Genomic DNA, 19751 nt, shown 5'->3' on the forward strand with positions numbered 1-19751 from the left:
ACTGCTGGGAAATCTGAGTAGACACTGCACCAAACTGCTCTTTCCTCCTCGAACTACAGAATGCTTGATAATTTATACTTGTTTTCATTAAAATCAACATTAGTTGTATGATTGTTACAATACTGCCCAATTAAAATTGAACACTACAGCATTAATTTTGTTAAAATCTCCTGACTACTTGTTTATGGCGTCTATATTATAACTTCAAACGCTTAAAAGAGTGAACTCTGTTTAATCGACCCCTTAAAATGGAAAGTGCTAAATCCCGAACACACAGGAAAAAAATTGTTGCTCCGCAAAAAAAAAGTCCAAAGACAAAATAAAGTGTGTGGGGGGGTGGCTTTGCCCTCCACACCCCATATTTAAACATACCAGCTCCGAGATCACACCACAGTGGAGGAAATGGCAAAGTCCCGAAAACAGCCCAGTGATTTTTTTCCCCCCTGGGGGAAAAAAAATCGCTGTTCTGTGTTCGGGATTTAGTGCTTTCGATTTTAAGAGGTCGATTAAAGAGCAATTCCCTCTTTTAATCATTCGAAGATATAATATAGATCCTTGTTTATGACATTCCATATTAGACATGAGTTCAGAATTCCATAAAAAAACTTCCTACTTGGAGCACATCTTGTACATTTCTTGCTCTGTCAGCATTTACTAATATTAGGCAGGAAGCAAATCAACAGATACATACTGAAGAACATTCAAGAATCCATTTTGTTATAGAAGCATATTAAAAATGAAATGCATGTACTAACATTTCCTTTCTCAGTATTCTTCATCCTTCACATGTGACACTTCACTGGACACATGTGACACTTCACTGGACATTATGGGTACATGGTAGTCTACCTATTCCTAGGCCACAAAACATATGTAGATAGTATTGTTAAACTCTCATGACCCTTTCAATACCTGTGTAATGAAAAAGTTGATCTATTGTTTCACAACCAGAACTGAACTAGCATTGTTTCTTCTGAATCAGAGGCTCTACTTTGGTACAAAGCTTCCATTCCAGCACCCTGTTATATTCTTTTCTGGGGAATATAAAAATATACATTAAAAAAAAATTTTTTTTATAAAGACTGTTTTTATTGAGTCGCTCTAAAAAGTAAAAAAAAAAAAAAGGAAGAGTGAAAACTTTGCAAAAGAAACAAAGACAAGCTGGTTTCAGAAAAGCATTTAAGGTTGGTTTTGCTGATTCCTGCTTTTTCTTCTGGTGCCTTATTACCAGAATCAGCAAAACCAACTTTGAATGCTTTTCTGAGCTTGTCTGTATTTCTTTCACAAAGTTTTCACTGTACTTCCTTATGTTTTTTACTTTTAGAGCGATTCAATAAAATCATCCTAATAATGTCTTTTACTTTTTAGTTTTTAAGTAAAACACCTACATCCAGTGGGAAATCGATGCTCCACACCTATGGTCACCCCCTTGTTGGTCAGGACTGACCATAAGCTAATCACCCTTAACGTCCACATCCTACCCTCACCTCCCAGTAAGGAAACCTCCATAAAAAACGTCTCCAAAGCCACCTTCATGCTACTCAAGTCAGAAGTGACAAACTTCATGGCACCCATGCAGATGGGAACTGAAAGTTCGACTGCTGAATCCTACACTAAGGCACTGTACGAGCACATCCACTCATGCATGAATCTTGCCATCCCAAATAGAACCAAGATGCTTTCCTCCAAAAAAAGGAAGCCAATCTGGTGGTCCCCTGCCATAAACAAACTTTACAACAAAAGGAAGAAACTGTTGCAGAAAAAAGAAAAATCACAGGATGCAAAAAACTCCCTTACCAGCCTTAGTAAGAAGCTGTGATCCTTCATAAAATCCTCCAAAGCTAGTTATGAAAATTAAAATTGCCAAAGATTCCAAAGACCGCCACAAGGCATTCTATAACTATGTCAAGAATCTAAATGACAATGCTCAGATCTGCTCTGAGCTACAACAGAATGGCATTAAATATACTGATCCCAAGGATATTGCCAATATCCTGGCAGATAAATTCAGTGCCAACTCCCCCCCCCCCATCACCCCCTAAACGGCCCATCTCAATACCAGAAGATTGCCAAATTCCGGTAATAATGGCCACACAGATAAAAAACACACTCTCCAAAGCCAAGAATACAGCATCCATGGGACCAGATGACATCCCGGGCTGTGTATTACATGAACTACAAAATGAACTGGCACCTCACAAGTGTCATGTTTAATCATAGCCTCACCTCAGGCTTCCTGCACACTGAGTGGCGCACAGCTACAGTTATCCTACTCCACAAGGGGGATCCACCTTAGATCCCAGGAACTACCGCCCCATCAGTCTGACGAGCCTGATCTGCAAGGTCATGGAACGTATTATCATGGAACTTATAAACAAAGACATTGGCAACCTTCAAACACTGGACCTCACCCAGTTTGGGTTCGTGAAGGGCCAATCTTGTCTCCTGAACCTGATTGACTTCTTCGAATCAGTCTCCAGAACCATGGACGAGGGTAAGGCAGTCCACACAGCCTATCTGGACCTCGCCAAGGCCTTTGACACCATCCCCCACTCTGGAATCATAGATAGACTTACTAAGCTGGGCATTAATCCCTACGTCACTCGATGGGTTGCCAACTGGGATACTGACAGAACCCACACTGTAAAAGTAGCCAACTCCAAATCCAGCTCCAGACAAGTGACAAGTGGAGTACCTCAGGTTTCAGTCCTGGGACCGCTCCTGTTTGGCATCTACTTCTCTGAAGTACAGGCCAACACTAAGGGATTCTGGCTGACAAAGTTCGCAGATGACTGCAAACTGGGAGCCATTATTGAATCCCCAAATTATGTGGATACTGTACAAAAGGGCCTTACGGAAACATATGCTTGGTGCCAGAGCTATGGGCTCAAGCTCAATGCCAAGAAATGTATAGTTATCCCCTTTGGGAAAAAAACCTGTATACGTGAATTACCATATAGGTGGCAGTACATTAAACACCGAAATTGTGATAATAAACTTAGGGACACAGGTGGACAGTGGTCTCACCTTCGATAACAACATCGCCACAACAGTCAGGAAATCCTTCTAAGTGGCACACCTCATCACTAAGGGCTTTTCATCCAGAAAAAAGGAGGTAATTGTCCCACTGTACTCGTCCCTCATTAGACCCATTATAGAATACAGTGGCCCGTTTGGTATGTACCTCTCAAGACATCTGCAACAGCTGGAAAGGCCGCAGAAATACCTCACTAAAAGAATCACAGGCCTAAAGCAGATGGCCTACGCTGACCGCTTTAAAAAAACTCCAGCTATACTCTGTTGCATATCGTCTACTCAGAGGTGATTTCTGCTTAACATACAAGGTCATGTCAAACCCAGAGCTGTCGGACATGCTACACTTAAAGAAATCCTAATCCCTCAGAGTTGCACACTCCAGGGATCTAAACCTTGTCATCACAATAAACAAAACATGCTGGAGGGATAGGTTCCTGACCCAGAGACTCCCCAGACTCTGTAATAGACAGCCCATACATGTCAAGCAGAGCACCTCTTTGGCCCTCTTCAAAAGGAATCTTGACGATTGGATGGGAGAAAGGAAATTTACCCCAGGGATCACGTCAGTCACCCTGCTAGACAGAGGTCCAGGGAAGTAAATGTATGGGCAATCTATTCCAGAGTCCGGGGAGTCTCTGGGTCAGGAACCTATCCCTCCAGCATGTTTTGTTTATTGTGATGACAAGGTTTAGATCCCTGGAGCGTGTGGCTCTGAGGGAATTGGGATTTCTTTAAGTGTAGCATGTCCAACAGCTCTGGGTTTGACATGGCCTTGTATGTTAAGCAGAGATCGCCTCTGAGTAGACGATATGCGACAGAGTATAGCTGGAGTTTTTAAGGCAGTCAGCGTAGGGCATCTGCTTTAGGCCTGTGATTCTTTTAGTGAGGCATTTCTGCGGCCTTTCCAGTTGTTGCAGATGTCTTGAGAGGTACATACCAAACGGGGTGTTGTATTCGATAATGGGTCTAATGAGGGATGAGTACAGTGGGACAATGACCTCCTTTTTTCTGGATGAAAAGCCCTTAGTGATGAGGTGTGCCACATAGAAGGATTTCCTGACTGTTGTGGCGATGTGGTTATCGAAGGTGAGACCACTGTCCACCTGTGTCCCTAAGTCTCTTATCACACTTTCGGTGTTTAGTGTACTGCCACCTATATGGTAATTCACGGATACATGTTTTTTCCCAAAGGGGATAACTATACATTTCTTGGCATTGAGCTTGAGCCCATGGCTCTGGCACCAAGCATCTGTTTCTGTAAGGCCCTTTTGTAGAGTAGCCACATCATTTGGGGATTCAATAATGGCTCCCAGTTTGCAGTCATCTGCAAACTTTGTTAGCCAGAGTCCCTTAGTGTTGGCCTGTACTTCAGAGAAGTAGATGCCAAACAAGAGCGGTCCCAGGACTGAACCCTGAGGTACTCCACTTGTCACTTGTCTGGAGCTGGATTTGGAGTCGGCTACTTTTACAATGTGGGTTCTATCAGTAAGCAACCCATTGGGTGACATAGGGATTAATGCCCAGCTTAGTAAGTTTATCTATGATTCCAGAGTAGAGGATGGTGTCAAAGGCCTTGGCAAGGTCTAGATAGACTGTGTGGACCACCTTACCCTTGTCCATGGCTCTAGAGACTGATTCAAAGAAGTCAATCAGGTTCAGGAGACAAGATCGGCCCTTCACGCACCCAAACTGGGTGGGGTCCAGTGTTTGAAGGTTGCCAATGTCTTTGTTTATAAGTTCCATGATAATACTCTCTATGGCCTTGCAGATAAGGCTTGTCAGACTGATGGGACGGTAGTTTCCGGGATCCAAGGTGGATCCCCCCTTGTGGAGTGGGATAACTGTAGCTCTGCGCCACTCAGTGGGCATGAAACCTGAGGTGAGGCTATGATTAAACATGACACTTAGGTGAGGTGCCAGTTCATATTGTAGTTCATGTCCGGGATGTCATCTGATCCCATGGGTGCTGTATTCTTAGCTTTGGAGAGTGCGTTTTTTTTACGTGTGTGGCCGTTATTACCGGGATTTGGCAATCTTCCGGTATTAAGATGGGCCATTTAGGGGGTGAGAGGGGGGTGAAGTTGGCACTGAATCGATCTGCCAGGATATTGGCAATATCCTTGGGATCAGTATATTTAATGCCATTCTGTTTTAGCTCAGAGAAGATCTGAGCATTGTCATTTAGATTCTTGACATAGTTATAGAATGCCTTGTGGTTGTCTTTGGAATCTTTGGCAATTTTATTTTCGTAACTAGCTTTGGAGGATTTTATGAGGGATCTCAGTTTCTTACTAAGGCTGGTAAGGGAGTTTTTTGCATCCTGGGATTTTCCTCTTTTCTGCAACACTTTCTTCCTTTTGTTGTAAAGTTTGTTTATGGCAGGGGACCACCAGATTGGCTTCCTTTTTTTGGAGGAAAGCATCTTGGTTCTATTTGGGATGGCACGATTCATGCATGAGTGGATGTGCTCGTACAGTGCCTTAGTGTAGGATTCAGCAGTTGAACTTTCAGTTCCCGTCTGCATGGGTGTCATGAAGTTTGTCACTTCTGTATTGAGTAGCATGAAGTTGGCTTTGGAGAAGTTTTTTTATGGAGGTTTCCTTACTGGGGGTGGGGGTGGGATGTGGATGTTAAGGGTGACTAGCTTATGCGCAGACCTGACTAAAGAGGGGATGACCATATGTGTGGAGCATCGATTTCCCATGTTGGTAATGACCAGGTCTAGGATATTGGAGCCCCTGGTGGGAATATGGATTAGTTGATCCAGGGCATTGGAATTTATGAATTGCAAGAACCGTTGGGCAAAGGTGTTGGTACATGAGTAGTTTTCCCAGTTAATGGCAGGTTAGTTAAAATCACCCAGTATTAGGGTGTTTGGTTCTATCTTAATATTTTCCAGTATGTTTAGAAAGGTGTAGTGAGAATCTTGGGGTATGGTGGGGGATCTGTAGCAAGCTACAGTTTGGATTGCAGTCTTACCTAGTGTTAGTTGCACCTGGAGAATTTCAGACGCATTGTGTTGGGCAACTAGCCTGGTGGTGTGAATATCCTTGGTGAATATTGACACTCCTCCACCTTTAGTGTTTCGGTCCTGGTTTGGTGGCCGAAAAGTGTGGTAAGAGTTGTAGCCTGGTATTGCAGGGGTGCTCTCTGGAGCCTTGAACCAGGTCTCAGTTACTGCACAGTTATCTATGTTCTCCATTTTTAGGAGTGCCTCGAGAGAGTGCATTTTGAGGTTTAGACTTAGCATTACCTTCAGATTTTGCATGCTTGTACCTGTTACGGTGGTGGTTTTGTCCTTTGAACTTTGCCTAAAAAAAGCACTATAGGGGTGGCAAGAGCCTTAGCCAGTAACCTGAATCCCAGGGGCGACAGGTGCAGACCATCCCTGGCAAAGCATCGTGGTCTGTCAGTCATGTCTTCCCAGGCAGACAGATACTGGATCCCCTTTGAATGACACCAGAAGCTTAGTGAATTGTTGAAGTCAATCATTTTGTCCTTATATTGTGGTATCATTCTGGGCAAAGGCAGGAAGCTACTCAGGGCTAGGGTCATACCTGCCTGGGCCACACGATCCGAGAGCTCTTCCATGTCTCTCTTCATGTAGTCCAGGGAGGTACGTCTCAAGTCATTCACTCTAACATGGACAATGACAGAGTCATATTTGTACTTGTGGAGTGACTTGAGTGCATGCGTTATGTGGCGGATCCTGGCACCCGACAGGCAGCTGACTGTAATTTTCTCCTTGTTCAACCTGGTGAGAGGGACATCAGTGTGCTGGACTATAAAGTCACCTATGACTAAAGTGTTAGGTACATTGTCTTGCCTTAGGGGCTGTTGCTGGGTGGCACACTGGTGTGGTGAACTATGTGACACTTTGGTTGTGATTGGTGTTTGTTTGCGTTTCAGCTTCAGAGGTCCTTGTTGCTTGGGCAGGTTACAGTTAAGGGCCTCTGCATATGTGGATTTAGTGTTGCTATATTTGGGTGTTGGTGGTGTGGGTTTAGAAGGGCTATGTGTTGCTTGAGGTGTAGTGTGGGTGTTAACCTTCTCCTTTTGACTGTCTAGCATAATCTTGGGTGGAGAGAGCTTTGCTTCCATTTTGGCTATGTACATGCATCTCTCACAGGTTGTAGTGTTCGGTGGTAGGAGGAGAGGGTTGTCTGTGTACATGAGGCAATTGCTGCATTGCCCCAGTATGCCCAGATTCACCAGGTGGACAGGAGAAATCACTGGAAACTGACCCTTGGACATGCCTGGTTTGGTGCTTTTTTTTTTTTTTTGTAAAGTACAGGAGCTGTTTTCCCTTACCTTAGCAAGGTACTTTGCAATTATAGGCTGTTTAGTGCCTACTATTAATTTTTCCTTACTAACAAGGAGAGTTGAGTGCTTGTATCAGTTTAAGGATTCCTAGTGCTTTCCAGCAGGTATTAGAGAAAGTGCTAGTCACAGGGATGCTTAAAGGTAAGATGAAACAAAATGCACACTGCAATGTGCACTAGAGAAGTTAGATGTGAAAGTAGGTAATTTAAGTTTTACCTGTTTAAAATGTTAAGGTTTAGTGGAAGTTACTATTTTTAAAACAGCAAGATGGGTTGAAAGGGGTGGTCACTTTTGTATTCTGGTACTATGGAATACAGTAGGATGGCCAATAAATTTAAATAGTTGAAGGGGAGGGATTTAAAAAATGATGATTTTGTGATTACTCACACAAGCCAGTGAAAGTAGAGAGGAAATGAGATATATGGTCAGATTAACATAAGAGGCAGGCAACTAGAAAGACAGTGGTATTTAACAAGACAACTGTAACTGGGTGGTAGGGCCGGAAAAAAAAATTCTGCCCGACTCAGAGAGAGCTGTAGTCTTTTTTGTAAAGATCCAACCTCCATTTATTTTATCTCCTTCACAATATTCATTTCGTTACAGATTTAGTATTAAACTTAGTACCTTGCTATCTCTAAGCAGTTCAGATCCTGTCTAAAGTAAAATAAATAAATAAATAAATCTTGGTTAAAACTATTTGCTTCCCCAAATTTCTGACAATTTCCTCTGCAGGAAATTTTTAAAGTCTGCCACCTTGTTATAACCCCCTAAAAAAAAAATAGTTAAAACTAAACTATTTGCTTCCCCAAAATTTCTGACAGTTACCTCTGCAGGAAATTTTTAAAGTCTACCACCTCATTACACCCCCCCCCCCCCAAAAAAAAAAACAAAAAAAGTTCCCAATTACATCTCTCTGTCTCATCAAACCTTCGATAATTTTTCCTCAGAGAGATGGCAAATTCTCAAAGTCTGTTTGGGTTATAAAAATATGTATACAAATACATCCGACCAAAGATCCTAAACCTTGTAGACATTGTCGCATGCCTGGGTGCCATATATATGTTGCCCATTGTTCTTTTGAATATCACCTTTCCATTCTTCTACCCTCTTCTGATTAATTCTTATAGTTATCGTGCACTATTTTATATGCCCTACTAATCATCCATTTTTTAAAAGCAGCTTCTGTTGTAGACTCAAATTTAAAACTCTACTAGAGCTGGTCTTTTATTTATCACTCCTGTATTCCTTTCTCTTTGTTTATACTCAAGCAGTCTCTGGTAGGGAAGGTAGTCTCTAACCTTTCATCCCAACTTCTGCTTGGACTTATCTCACCCTTTAACATTTCCCTCTCTAGTTACTTGTTTCCAGTACTGTGGTTCCTTTTCTAATTGTCTCCAGTAAATTTCAACCCACCTCTTGCCTGTTTTTCTGTAATCCTAGATGCAGTCATCCCTGTTGGCAAAATGTGATTTATCCATTCAAGCAGTGGCTTAATAAATTCTTAGAATAGTTTCTGCTACTATGTGAGTCTGTATGGTTGCTGTTCTTCGAAAGGTCCTGCATCAAAAATCCTACTGCCATCTTACTTCTCAAATTCCACTCCTGTTTTCATCCTCATTCCTTTCCACTTTGATTTATAACCTTCTGCTTGTGTTATATGAGCCAATTCTGAGTAAGCTAAAGTATCACTTCAAATCACGTAAATCTAAACTACCTTACTCTGTGAAGAGAATCTTCTTATCCTCTTTTTCTCCCAAATAAATTAATTCAACTCTGTATTAATTATTGTCCACTACTACTCCTCTGATTGATAAAAAATATACCTGACTATATATATAACTAAAGAAAATACATACATTTTCACTGCTTGTATCTTACTAAGCATATTCAGTTTCTCATTTTTTGTATTGTTTCCTTAGTCTTTTCCCACATGTCCTTGGCTGCAACAACCAAATCCTTTATAATCTATACACCTAAATACATTAACTTATATCCCCATAAATATAGGTATTGTTAAACCAATTCATGTGAAGGAACATTGTTTACTGTCTAAGCCTTTGTTTTGTCTGTAATTCTATGTCCTGAAAAGACTTGAAGTGCCCTTATCTGGATTTTTCAAGTACAAAATAAGCTTATTTTTCTTGATTACCGTACCATTTATATTGTTGAATTTGGGAGCCTATTATTTCCCTTGCCAATGGCTGTGAATATAAAGCAAAAACAAAGGGTAAAGAACAGACCCCTTCCTTTTCCTCTGTTCAAACCCAGCTTGTTGGAGAGTTTTTCTCCTTTCTTGTTTGATTTGTGGATAGGATATCAAAGTGCAACCAAATGCTGAAGAGTTTCTAGTAGGGGATGTAAGGATATCATCAGTGTTTGGAAATTATGTAATTTCTGCCTCAAGCGACTGTGATCTACAGCAATCACTGGGGCAGCTTGCTGTTGGGTATGAAGTAGAGGAGAAGAAAACCAGTACCTTCCAATCAGAATTTAATAGTTCTGTTCATGTAAAGTGTGGGTTGTTCTCTACAGGTGAGAGAAAAGTAGCTGCTTTAGGTGAAGTTGTTTGTGTCCTGGGTTCTTGTTCACAAGCAAAGGCAGAGGACATCCTGACATTAAGCAGAAGATGGGAGTGGTGGCAGAAAAATTGCAGGCACTATATTGGATTGTGGTGGTGAAGAGGAACCTGAATCATAAGATAAAGCACTTTTGAGCAGTCACTCTTGTTCCCATTCACCCCTATGATTATGTGCTTTGAATATTGATGAAAGGTTGATGTTACAGACATAAATAACAGGAATCGTGTTCCTTTGCAGAGTGCCTGGACTCTGCTTTTGATTAAGTAAGGAGCTCTGTAGTATAGGAGGATCTTGGAGGTGCAGATACTGCTTCCCTGTACTGATAAGAGTCATTTGAGGTGGTTTGAATACCCTGTGAAGATGAACCCAGGTGTTTTACAAATATGTTCCAAGTACATCCCACTGGGTGGAGGATATGGGACATACTTAGATACATTAGAAAGATTAGATCTTTAAGTTTTCCTTGGGAGCTCATGGGGACGCCATTGGAGAAGCTAAAGGTTGTTGTTGAAGATAAGAAAGTATAGTCGTCTGTGCTCATCTTGGTAGTACTGCAGCCCACACTCAGGCATGTGATTTAAACATAGATGGATGGCTGAATGGATAGATGGTCAATAGTTAAAATTTTAAGAAAAGTGTACGTATTTCTGTAATGTACAAATATGGGAAGGGTTTTTGGGAGGAGGTGAGAGATGGAAGGGAAGTTCCATAGCTGGAGGATAAAAATGTAATTTTGTGTATAATGAGAAAGGAGAAAGCAAAACTATGCATCGTGATGCCTGAAATGATGGGCATGGAGGTATTCATATCCGTATGTTAAAAGGGATATAATGTATGGACCAAATGATATAGCATTATGGAGCAAGTTTAAAATAGCCGGACAGTAATGTAAATGTTTAAAGAAGGCAGATAAAATACAATGCTTGGAACACTGAAGAAAAACTGGGTTAAGGAAAACGGTGTTATTAATAAGACATCAGTCTTAGGAACTCGATAGAGCTTGGTAAGTAAGATGTAGAAAAAATGTTAATATGCACATTTTACTTCTAATTTTGTAAATAGGTCATGTTCTTTATTTATTGATTGCCTTTATTTACCCAGGTAGTCCATTTTCATTGGAGACCTGAGGAGAAAAGTTTCACATGTAAATATTAATAAATACAGTGCACAAAATATAGTAAATACATTTGTGTGAAATACATAAAATTCAGCAATAAGTAGGCCTAAAAACATTTATTTTTATTTTTCTGTGCAGTAAGAAGTAATATGTCGTTACTTTACTTTGTTACCCCTGCTCATTATTGAACTAGTGAAATGGCATATTTCACATTTTTTCAAGCAGTCGTAAGTTCATCATATAAGATATTAGTTTAGTGTCTAATAGAAAGGACAGCACCTTAGCAGTGCAGCATTTCTTCAAGATGTATTTCATTACCTGTATTAGAACACGAGCCAAAATGTTTTCTCTATGTAGGCTAAAGCAATACCCAGTTTTATTCTGGAATTACTTGTGAATTTGCAACGTGTTGAGCTATTACAGTAAATGAGAGGGCGATAAGAAACATAATGGTATGTAAATTGTCCCTATTTGAACCATTGCCCATAGGGAGTTCAAGTCACAAAACATCTGATCGGATGCAGTCTCTTCCACCCATCCTCATCTCATAGGTCTGTTGGATCCATACACATCTGACATCAGCAGCTCTTAGACTTTTGATCCAAGGCCTCAGGCACCCATAATTCTCCTCCATTAACTGAGTACCTCAGATCTTGTTTGTTGTTTGAATGCTAGAGATGTGGATTGCCTTGGCTCCGTGCTTTGGCAGAGAAGTTGACATTTTTTTAAGGCTTTTTTCTGTTAATATTAGCTAGTGTTACTGCATTTCTTTCCTTACCGCCTTTATTTGTGATCTTTTCTACATCTTCCCCTTAAAAAAAAAACTTTTAGTTTGCGGATAGTTTTCCTCCTTATTCACTGCTGTTAGGGTTGTAATTTTCTCTATCAGCAGTTTATTGGCTCTAGTGTTTTTAAGATAACAGACATTGCTGCCTGATTTAAAAAGTGTGTTTTTGTACCCACAAGCTCTACCCTGAAGATGCACACTCTAAGTGCATTTACTGTTTGGGAGCCACACACCTCAGTAAGGATTGCTCAGCTTACTACGCTTTTGGGGCCAGAGAGCAGTCTGACCATCTGTCAAAGCTGTCTTTGAAGTGGCTCCTCCATGCCTCCACAGGGAAAGATAATCCCTCACAGTTGTCTTCTTCTCCCCCCATTAAGAAGTCTTCAGATAAGAGCAAGGGAGAAAAACCTAAAGAAAAAGACAAGGATAGGAGATATTTTTGGAGAAAAGATCTGAAAAGCAAGGGAAAAGAAACTTAGAAAATGTTTCTTTGATCCAACGAGGCCATCAGATCTGGCTCTGAAGGTGCAGAACTATTCAGACCCCTATACTGTTTCGGAACCAATTGCAATACAATCTCCTACCCCACTATTTTCTGGATCCAGGTTCTCCCCTCAGACTAGTTTGTCCTAGGCTACATTCTCACTTCTTGCAGGAGAGATCTTTTCAAAGGATTTCCAGGACACCTTCTAGCGTTTATTCTTTTAAGCCAATGTGGTCATCCAGAAACTTATCCAAAGCAAATGAGGACAGGACAATGAAGAAATTCCTGAGGACCCAGATCCAGCTGAGAATCCACCCTGCACCGACCACTGTTGGTGGTTTGAGAGCTATTCCCCCCTCTCCTATTATCACTCCTTCTCAGACCTCACCTTCGATCCAGTGATTGTGGATCCGAGTATTCCCTGAGGATTGTCTGTGCTAGGTCTGAAAGGCTGGGTCTATAGACTCAGAAAAATTATCAAACTCTATTGACTGTGTCTAACTTGGCTCCTGATGGATCCCAGAGCCAGGTGGTTGGATCAACCTTGAGATTTTCAGATCTTTTCCCTTCCCCTTGATGCTTTAGCTCTTGACAGTGCAACTCTGACATTATCTTTGGAGTGGAGCCAAGTTAGTTATCAGAGCATACCTTTATCAGGTTCTTCAGAGCCTACAAGGCCTGCTTTAGGGCTGGTTTTAGCTTGGACCTTCAAGAGAGTCCTCTCTGAGTCTAGAGAGCAGGTATTTTTCTCCTGCTTGGAGCTGTCCCTTCCCCACTGGCTTATTTGGGTTCTCTAGCTTCTCTTTCCGTCACATCTGTACAGCCAGTCCTTTAAGGCCCTGAGATGTTCCTCGTTGTGGACTCCCCATCCACTCTTGAATCTTCCCCAGAATCTCACACTAGGGATGTACACTGGAAGCATGAGTGCAAAAAGAAGCACTTGGTCTCCCCTCAAGAGTCCTCACCAAGAATACTGATTTTGATGATGGGGAGGGTGCCCCTAGATATACCATAAAAGATGTCTCCTTTGATGAGATACTAGAATAATTAAGATGGACGGGGGATGTTCCAACACCCCCCCCCCCCCCACACACACACACAATGAATCTGTATTCCTTGAAGCTTTTGGGATTGGCCCATCTACTGTCTGGGTAATCCCTCCTGTGGACAAACTTGTGGATTTGATTTCAAGGCAAGCTTGGAAGGAACTGGATGTGGTTGAATCGGTTCCCTGCAAACCTGATAAAATCTTAGTCTCCCCTAAGGTCAGGCCTTTCTGAAGTAAGGGTCCTGAGGCAGATTTCATGGTGGTAGCAGCAGCAGCCACAAAGAAAGAGCTCATAGAGCACAACTGTACTAACAAGGGAGTCCAGGGCGTTGAACAGATTTGGAAAGCAGTTGTATGCTTAAGCTACTTTTTCCTTAAGGGCACTGAATGACCTGGCTCATTTAACACATTTTCAGATGAGCTTGAAGAAGGAGCTCTCTGCAAGTGGTTACTCTACAATCCCTCTCAAACCTGTCCTTGCTTCTTACTTGGCATGTCAAGAGCAGAAGGCAGCAGCAACACTATTTGCTGGAATGCCTGGATGTATCTCTGCAACTTTATGGAATGTTTTAAAATGTTTTTCATCAATGCCCGCTATGACTGGTCTATCCTCTTTAGATAGAAGGTGAGGGAAACATTGTCAAGAAGTGAGCAGGATGGCAAAACCTTATCTACTTTTAGAATTCACTTCTCTCCCCCCAGTGGACCTTGTGTAGGAATCAGAAAAGGGGGCAAGAAGCTGTGGTTCCATAACTCTCAAGGGTTTGCTCCGATGCTTCTAGCAGTAATCCCCCCAGAGGCAGATGGGGGATATTCACAATATCACAATGGACGTCACCCTTGTAGCAGAGGTGGTTCACAGAATCAAGGGCTTTGCGGCTTCTATTCCAACAGACCCTTTCAGCCCTTTGAAAGGTTGCCTGGCTGCTGTGCTGTGGAGGCAGTCGCGGGTGCTTGTCTCTGCACCCATTAGCCTGGACAGCCATCGCCCAAGATTTGTGGGTGCAGATAATCATAACCAGAGGCTAGACAATTCCATTCCTTTATTCTCCCCCCATACAGAAATACTTCCTGACGTCTTGCTCCCACAAAGGAAGGCTACAGCACAAGAGATAAAAAAGCTGCCAGGCAACCAAGACATCCAGGAGGCCTCTTCAGACCAACAAGGATCTGGAGTCTACCCAAAGTTTTTTGGTGCTAAAGAAGAATGGAGACTTTAGGCCCAGTTGGGGTCTCAGACAGTTAAATTAATACGTAAAACCGGCAAAGTTATGGATAGTCAAGGTTCAGTCCATCCTATCATTTCTAAGGACTACATTTGCTTGATAGACTTTTAAGATAGCCAGGTGCTGTAGAAGGTTGTTCTGCTTCCTGCTGAGAGCTGGTCATTTCTAGTTGAGAGCCCTGCCCATTGGTCTCACCACAGCTCCCAGGTGTTCACTAAGTGCATGGCAGTGGTCACAGTTCACTTCAGACTGCAGGGGTTCTGCATGTTCTCTTATCTGGACAACTGACTCATAACTGCTTACTCCAGAATTCTGTTGCTCCAAGCCGGGAATTTCTTGCTCCATGTTTGCTTCCATTTGGAAATCACAATCATTGTGGAAAAATCAAAGTTGGTCCCTGTCCAAGCAATAGAGTTCATTGGGGCCCACCTGGAAATTGACATTGCAGATAACCAGATTGCCAGAGTCAAGAATTCTCACCCTTTGACAATAATCCTTAATGATCCTCTCCCATCAAAAGCTGCCAGCTAGCTGCATATTGCAGCTCCTGGGATCAGTGGCAACTTTTATCACCCTAGTTCCTCAGACTAGATTTTACAGTACGGTGTTGCAGTGGAGTCTTGCAGTTCAGTGATCAATGCAATATCAACCAATACACTTTCTCATTTACCTCACCAGTGTATGCAGACAAAGTGTTCAGTGGTAGCTGGACTCTCGCCCAGTCTTCCAAGGTTGTCCTACTACCCACTGAGGCCACAGTGACAATGGATGTTTCCAAGTTGGGGTGGATGGGTAGGGATTTCATGGGAAAGACAGTCCAAAGCACGTGGTCCCCCTCAGAGGCAGGTCTTCACATCAGTGTCCTGTAGATGAGAGCATTATTTCTGGTATTGCAGATTTTTGCATAGTCTCCGATATCTGTATACAGTTGGTTCCTTTATTAATAATTTATTTGATATTTGTTGACTGGGAATGCCTGACTGGGCTAGTGCCCTTTTTCATTGGAGACCCAGGGAGAAAAGCTCCACAGTAGAAACAAATTAGCTTAGTTATAATTCATAAGTTCCACAGAAAAACAAAAGATGCATAATTACAATTTAAGTTTAACATCCAATAGCACAATACAGTCAAGGGAAAGCACTCAATGGCATAATAATTATACATTGAGAATGAAAAGCTTGCAAGCATATGGACCTGAAGCACAAAATAGGGTTTAATATTTCACAGCCAGGTATGTTAATATAAGCAGAAGTAGAAGACTGTTGTGTTTTGACAAGGCTGGAAGGAAGAGAAGAGACAGCATAGTGCTGTGGGTAGCTTAAGAAATTTAGAGAATTTTAATAAGTGTTTATAGCTATGAGAATGAAGAGTAAAATGTAAGATTTATGTATTTCAGAGTAGGTGATATTTTAGGTTCAGCAGGAAACCATCCACAGTAACTATTTTATAGCCAAGTAAAAACATTTCTTGACATAAGAATGATAATATTTACATCCTTAATATTGAAATCTTTCAATTTGGACCTTTAACAGTTAAATCTTTCTAATTTGGACCTTAGTCTCCATGTTAGCTATCTTGGCCTCTCCCAGCCTGAGACTTGGATACCCAGTTGATTCTGTACTAGCTTGGATTTTGTATATGTACCATTATCTACCTTTTCTCGTTAAGGAGATGGCTGTGGGTGCTCTCACTGCTTGTCTGCTCCTGGTGAAGGCCACTGGGGAAAGCTCTGAACAGGCAAGTTATTTGGTAGTATACCAATAAAGAAACACATGTACAAGATTGCAAGCCAAGCAACAGAGTGCTGGTAGACTTCCTGGTAGGAGCACGCATATGGATGTATTGGCTGCACCTACATGACATACTGTATATATAGTGGTGTCAGATGATCCTGGATCGATTAATGACCTGGGTTTTGGGAGAGCAGGTGGGGGATAAAAAGTGAATGGCTGACTCTGGGTTGTCCATTTTGGGGAGGCGGCAGCCTGACTCACTGTGTCACGAACACCTATCAGAGCCGAATGTACAGCATACAGAAGAAGTGACAGAGACCCGAGTGCCCAGCTAAGCTATGTGCCAGTATAGCAGCTGTACGTTGACCCATGCATTGATGTGTGCAAGAGTTACTGGGGCAGTACTGCGAGGCATTCATGGTATCATACTGCTGAAAGGGATAAGGGGATTGGGCAATGCAGCAACCTGATGGCTGCTTGGATGATGGCTTCTCACATGAAACAGAATGAATATGCTAATCAGCTCATGGGAGGGCTGATGGTTGGCAGGTAGAGGGTAGAAGAAAGCTTGAAAAAATGTTGACATCACAGGTTATTTATTTATTTTCTATTATAGGCATAAAGATTTGTAAAATGATTTGTAGTAAGCACTGAAATGAACATAAAACATCTTCATAACAACAGCTGTATCGCCTTGTCTAGCTTACTTATCATATAGATGGGGTAGTTCATTGTTGAAGTGAAAACATCAACAACGGGGCTCGACGCCTGATATAAATTGTTTCTGTGAATACAAAATAAGATTTAAAAATGTCTTTCTCTGATAACACAGTGTCAGGAAATGTCTGGCTCAGCTTAACTATTCTCTGGAGAGTCTAAGCAGCATTGGTTAATATATTAATCATCTAAAGGTAGAGATCTGGATTTTGAATGTTTTCAAATCCCACATATATGCTAAATGGTTTTGCATAATTTATATAGTTTCTTTGTGCTCCCAGGTAGTTTTAAAGCTGACCTTATCACTCTAGAGCTCTCTGATTAAGAAATTTCAGTTAGAAATGTGTCTCTGGTCAGTGGTCTAGCTTCTGTCAGGGCCTGGGTTTTGCATTAGATCTGATGCATTTTCCTTGAAAGTTTATTCTTGATTAAAACACTCATGTTATAGTCTGTTGTTGGTGTATCAGCTGGAAGAATCTGTATGTCCCCTATGTTAAGATATCTGAATATGTTTTGTGTTTTAAAAAAATGATAGCAAGTTATTAACAGCTGCCATTTCTTAAAAATGGATCACACAAGGAGATCATTTTGCCTGTACCCCACACAAGGGACATTCATTACTGGCTTTGATTGACCTTTTGTGGAGATCAAAGTTTTAGCTTCTTCATTTGCAGGGAAAACAGAACTGTTTTAGAGTGCTAGTGTTCCTTCACAAGTGGTGGCATATTCTGCTGTATTAGCTTACACCAGGCATAATAAGCTTTTGATGATTTACTGAGTTACTCCAGCAGACATTTGTCCAGCATTTGTTCATTTAGCATTGCAGCCTGGACATGTCCACTTGTGAAATGGACTTTGTCAGATTTATTACATACCAAATTAGTAGCTTCAAGCTTGACGTTTCCCTTCTTCTGCTTAGGAAAAAAGTATGCTAGCTGGTGGTCTGTATAAAATACTATACAGACCACCAATTAGCTAGTCTTTTCCAAGACCCTTCCTGAAATTCATCTCTTAACAAATACTGAACATTTCTGTGTAAATGCCCTTTCTGAAATTAGTGTACTAAGCAAAGGGAAACCTTATCTGTAGCATGCTTGTGGGGTCTTTACCCACTACTTGCTACATATTATAATCACCTTTGTGGCTATCATTAGTTGGAAAAAGCCAAATATTATTCCTTTCACAAAAAGCAAGTGTTTGCTTTTTCCTGTTGTTAGTGACTTTGGAAATTGAAAACCACATTATGCCCAGATGTTTCTTACTTGAGCACGTTTTGAAAGAAGGAATACCTCCTCCTTAAAACAGAAATAGAAGTCATGTTGCAGTTTATCGACACTTGAGACCTGTGTCCTGTCTTGTCGTTTACTTGCAAAAGCACAGCTTTCCTTCACATCCTTCTGTGTTTGCCTAATGAAATTGTTAATTGTTGCTGTTAACAAATTAGGTTGTAGGGACTGTGCTGTTGAGTTTAATGGTCACCTGGAGCACTTGTGTGAAAAGTGGTGTTAGTTCCTTGGTGGACTTTGTGTAATTTTGATGCAGGAGCCTTTTGAAGATTTGCTGTTACAGTTAAGGTCTTATATAAGCTATTCTCCATTTACCTGCATATGTGAAGCGTTGTAACAATGTGGCAATGTTGCTAAAACCTATTGTTTTAAAAATCTTGATGTTTCTGTAAATTGCATGGGGTTAGTTTTAGAAGTGAAATGAAAAATGTCAAATGTTGTTCTGTACAAGGTTTTCATTCTGTAATAATGTGAGTAAAAGTGTACATATATTCTGTCAGTGGCTTATACGGTGTTATTTTTTTAGGGTGCTGTTTCCTTTGATTCTGGAAAACAAGAACAGAATCTACTGACACTGTTTTCAAACTGGAGAATGTTTGATGATGATATAGCTGTCCTTGTTGTGCAAGATATCAAGGTCTTAAAAGGCATCCTGTACTCTTGCACTGCATTTGTTCAAGGTAGGTCTTAAATAACATTAAAATATGTAGATATTTTTCCACGGCAGGGCTAGCCACGCAGCAGTGTAAACTTTGGCTCAAGATGATTGTCACTGCTGAAATGATACCCTGACCCCATGTGCAAAATGGGAAAAGAGGTCGACAATAGATGGATGGATTTAGATATTTTGTATTTATTCTTTGCTGTGTGGAAATGATAACCCTGACAGACATTTAGCCAGTACATGTACTGACTTAATTTATTTTCAATAATCTGGGAATATGCAGTAGAGTCTTCACCTATGTCCTCAATATATTGAAGACTAGCAAAGTAATGTAAAGGTGTCATTAATGAATATTCAGAAGCACTGTTCAACTGTGCTGGAATGATCAGTACCAAACCACATCCAGACATGAGGTGTTCACGCAGTTAGCAATATTTATTACTTTCATAATCCACAGTTATGAAGCGGTGATTTACAAGTAGTTGTGTACTACAAACAGTACTAATTTCTGTAGCTTATAATCTGAGTCAAAGCATAGTCAAATGGGGTACTAGGCAGGGTAATGGATTTGCTTCCCACAGCTGTGCCAGTATCCCATTGCATTGTTGTCGTACCCCAATTACTATAAAATATTCAGCCAAAGAAAAACTACCACCAACTTCCCAGAGCAGCAGAGTCCAACAAAAATAAAAGCAAATGTTCCAAGAACACACTGATGGACCCAAGGAAGGCATGACCCTCCAGCTTAAGA

General features: G+C 41.2%; 1 protein-coding gene across 1 annotated transcript in view; it reads left to right on the forward strand.

The window, feature by feature from the left end:
- Positions 1 to 19751, forward strand: part of FANCG (FA complementation group G) — a 1917581-nt gene that overhangs the window by 581149 nt on the left and 1316681 nt on the right. Inside the window, exon 5 of the mRNA XM_044077386.1 lies at positions 18863 to 19016. Within this exon, the coding sequence (XP_043933321.1) occupies positions 18863 to 19016 (154 nt within the window). The remainder of the gene's footprint in view (positions 1 to 18862; positions 19017 to 19751) is intronic.

The sequence above is a fragment of the Protopterus annectens genome, chromosome 1.part1, assembly GCF_019279795.1.
Source record: "Protopterus annectens isolate FY-2018-M chromosome 1.part1, PAN1.0, whole genome shotgun sequence".
NCBI classification, from domain to species: Eukaryota; Metazoa; Chordata; order Ceratodontiformes; family Protopteridae; genus Protopterus; species Protopterus annectens.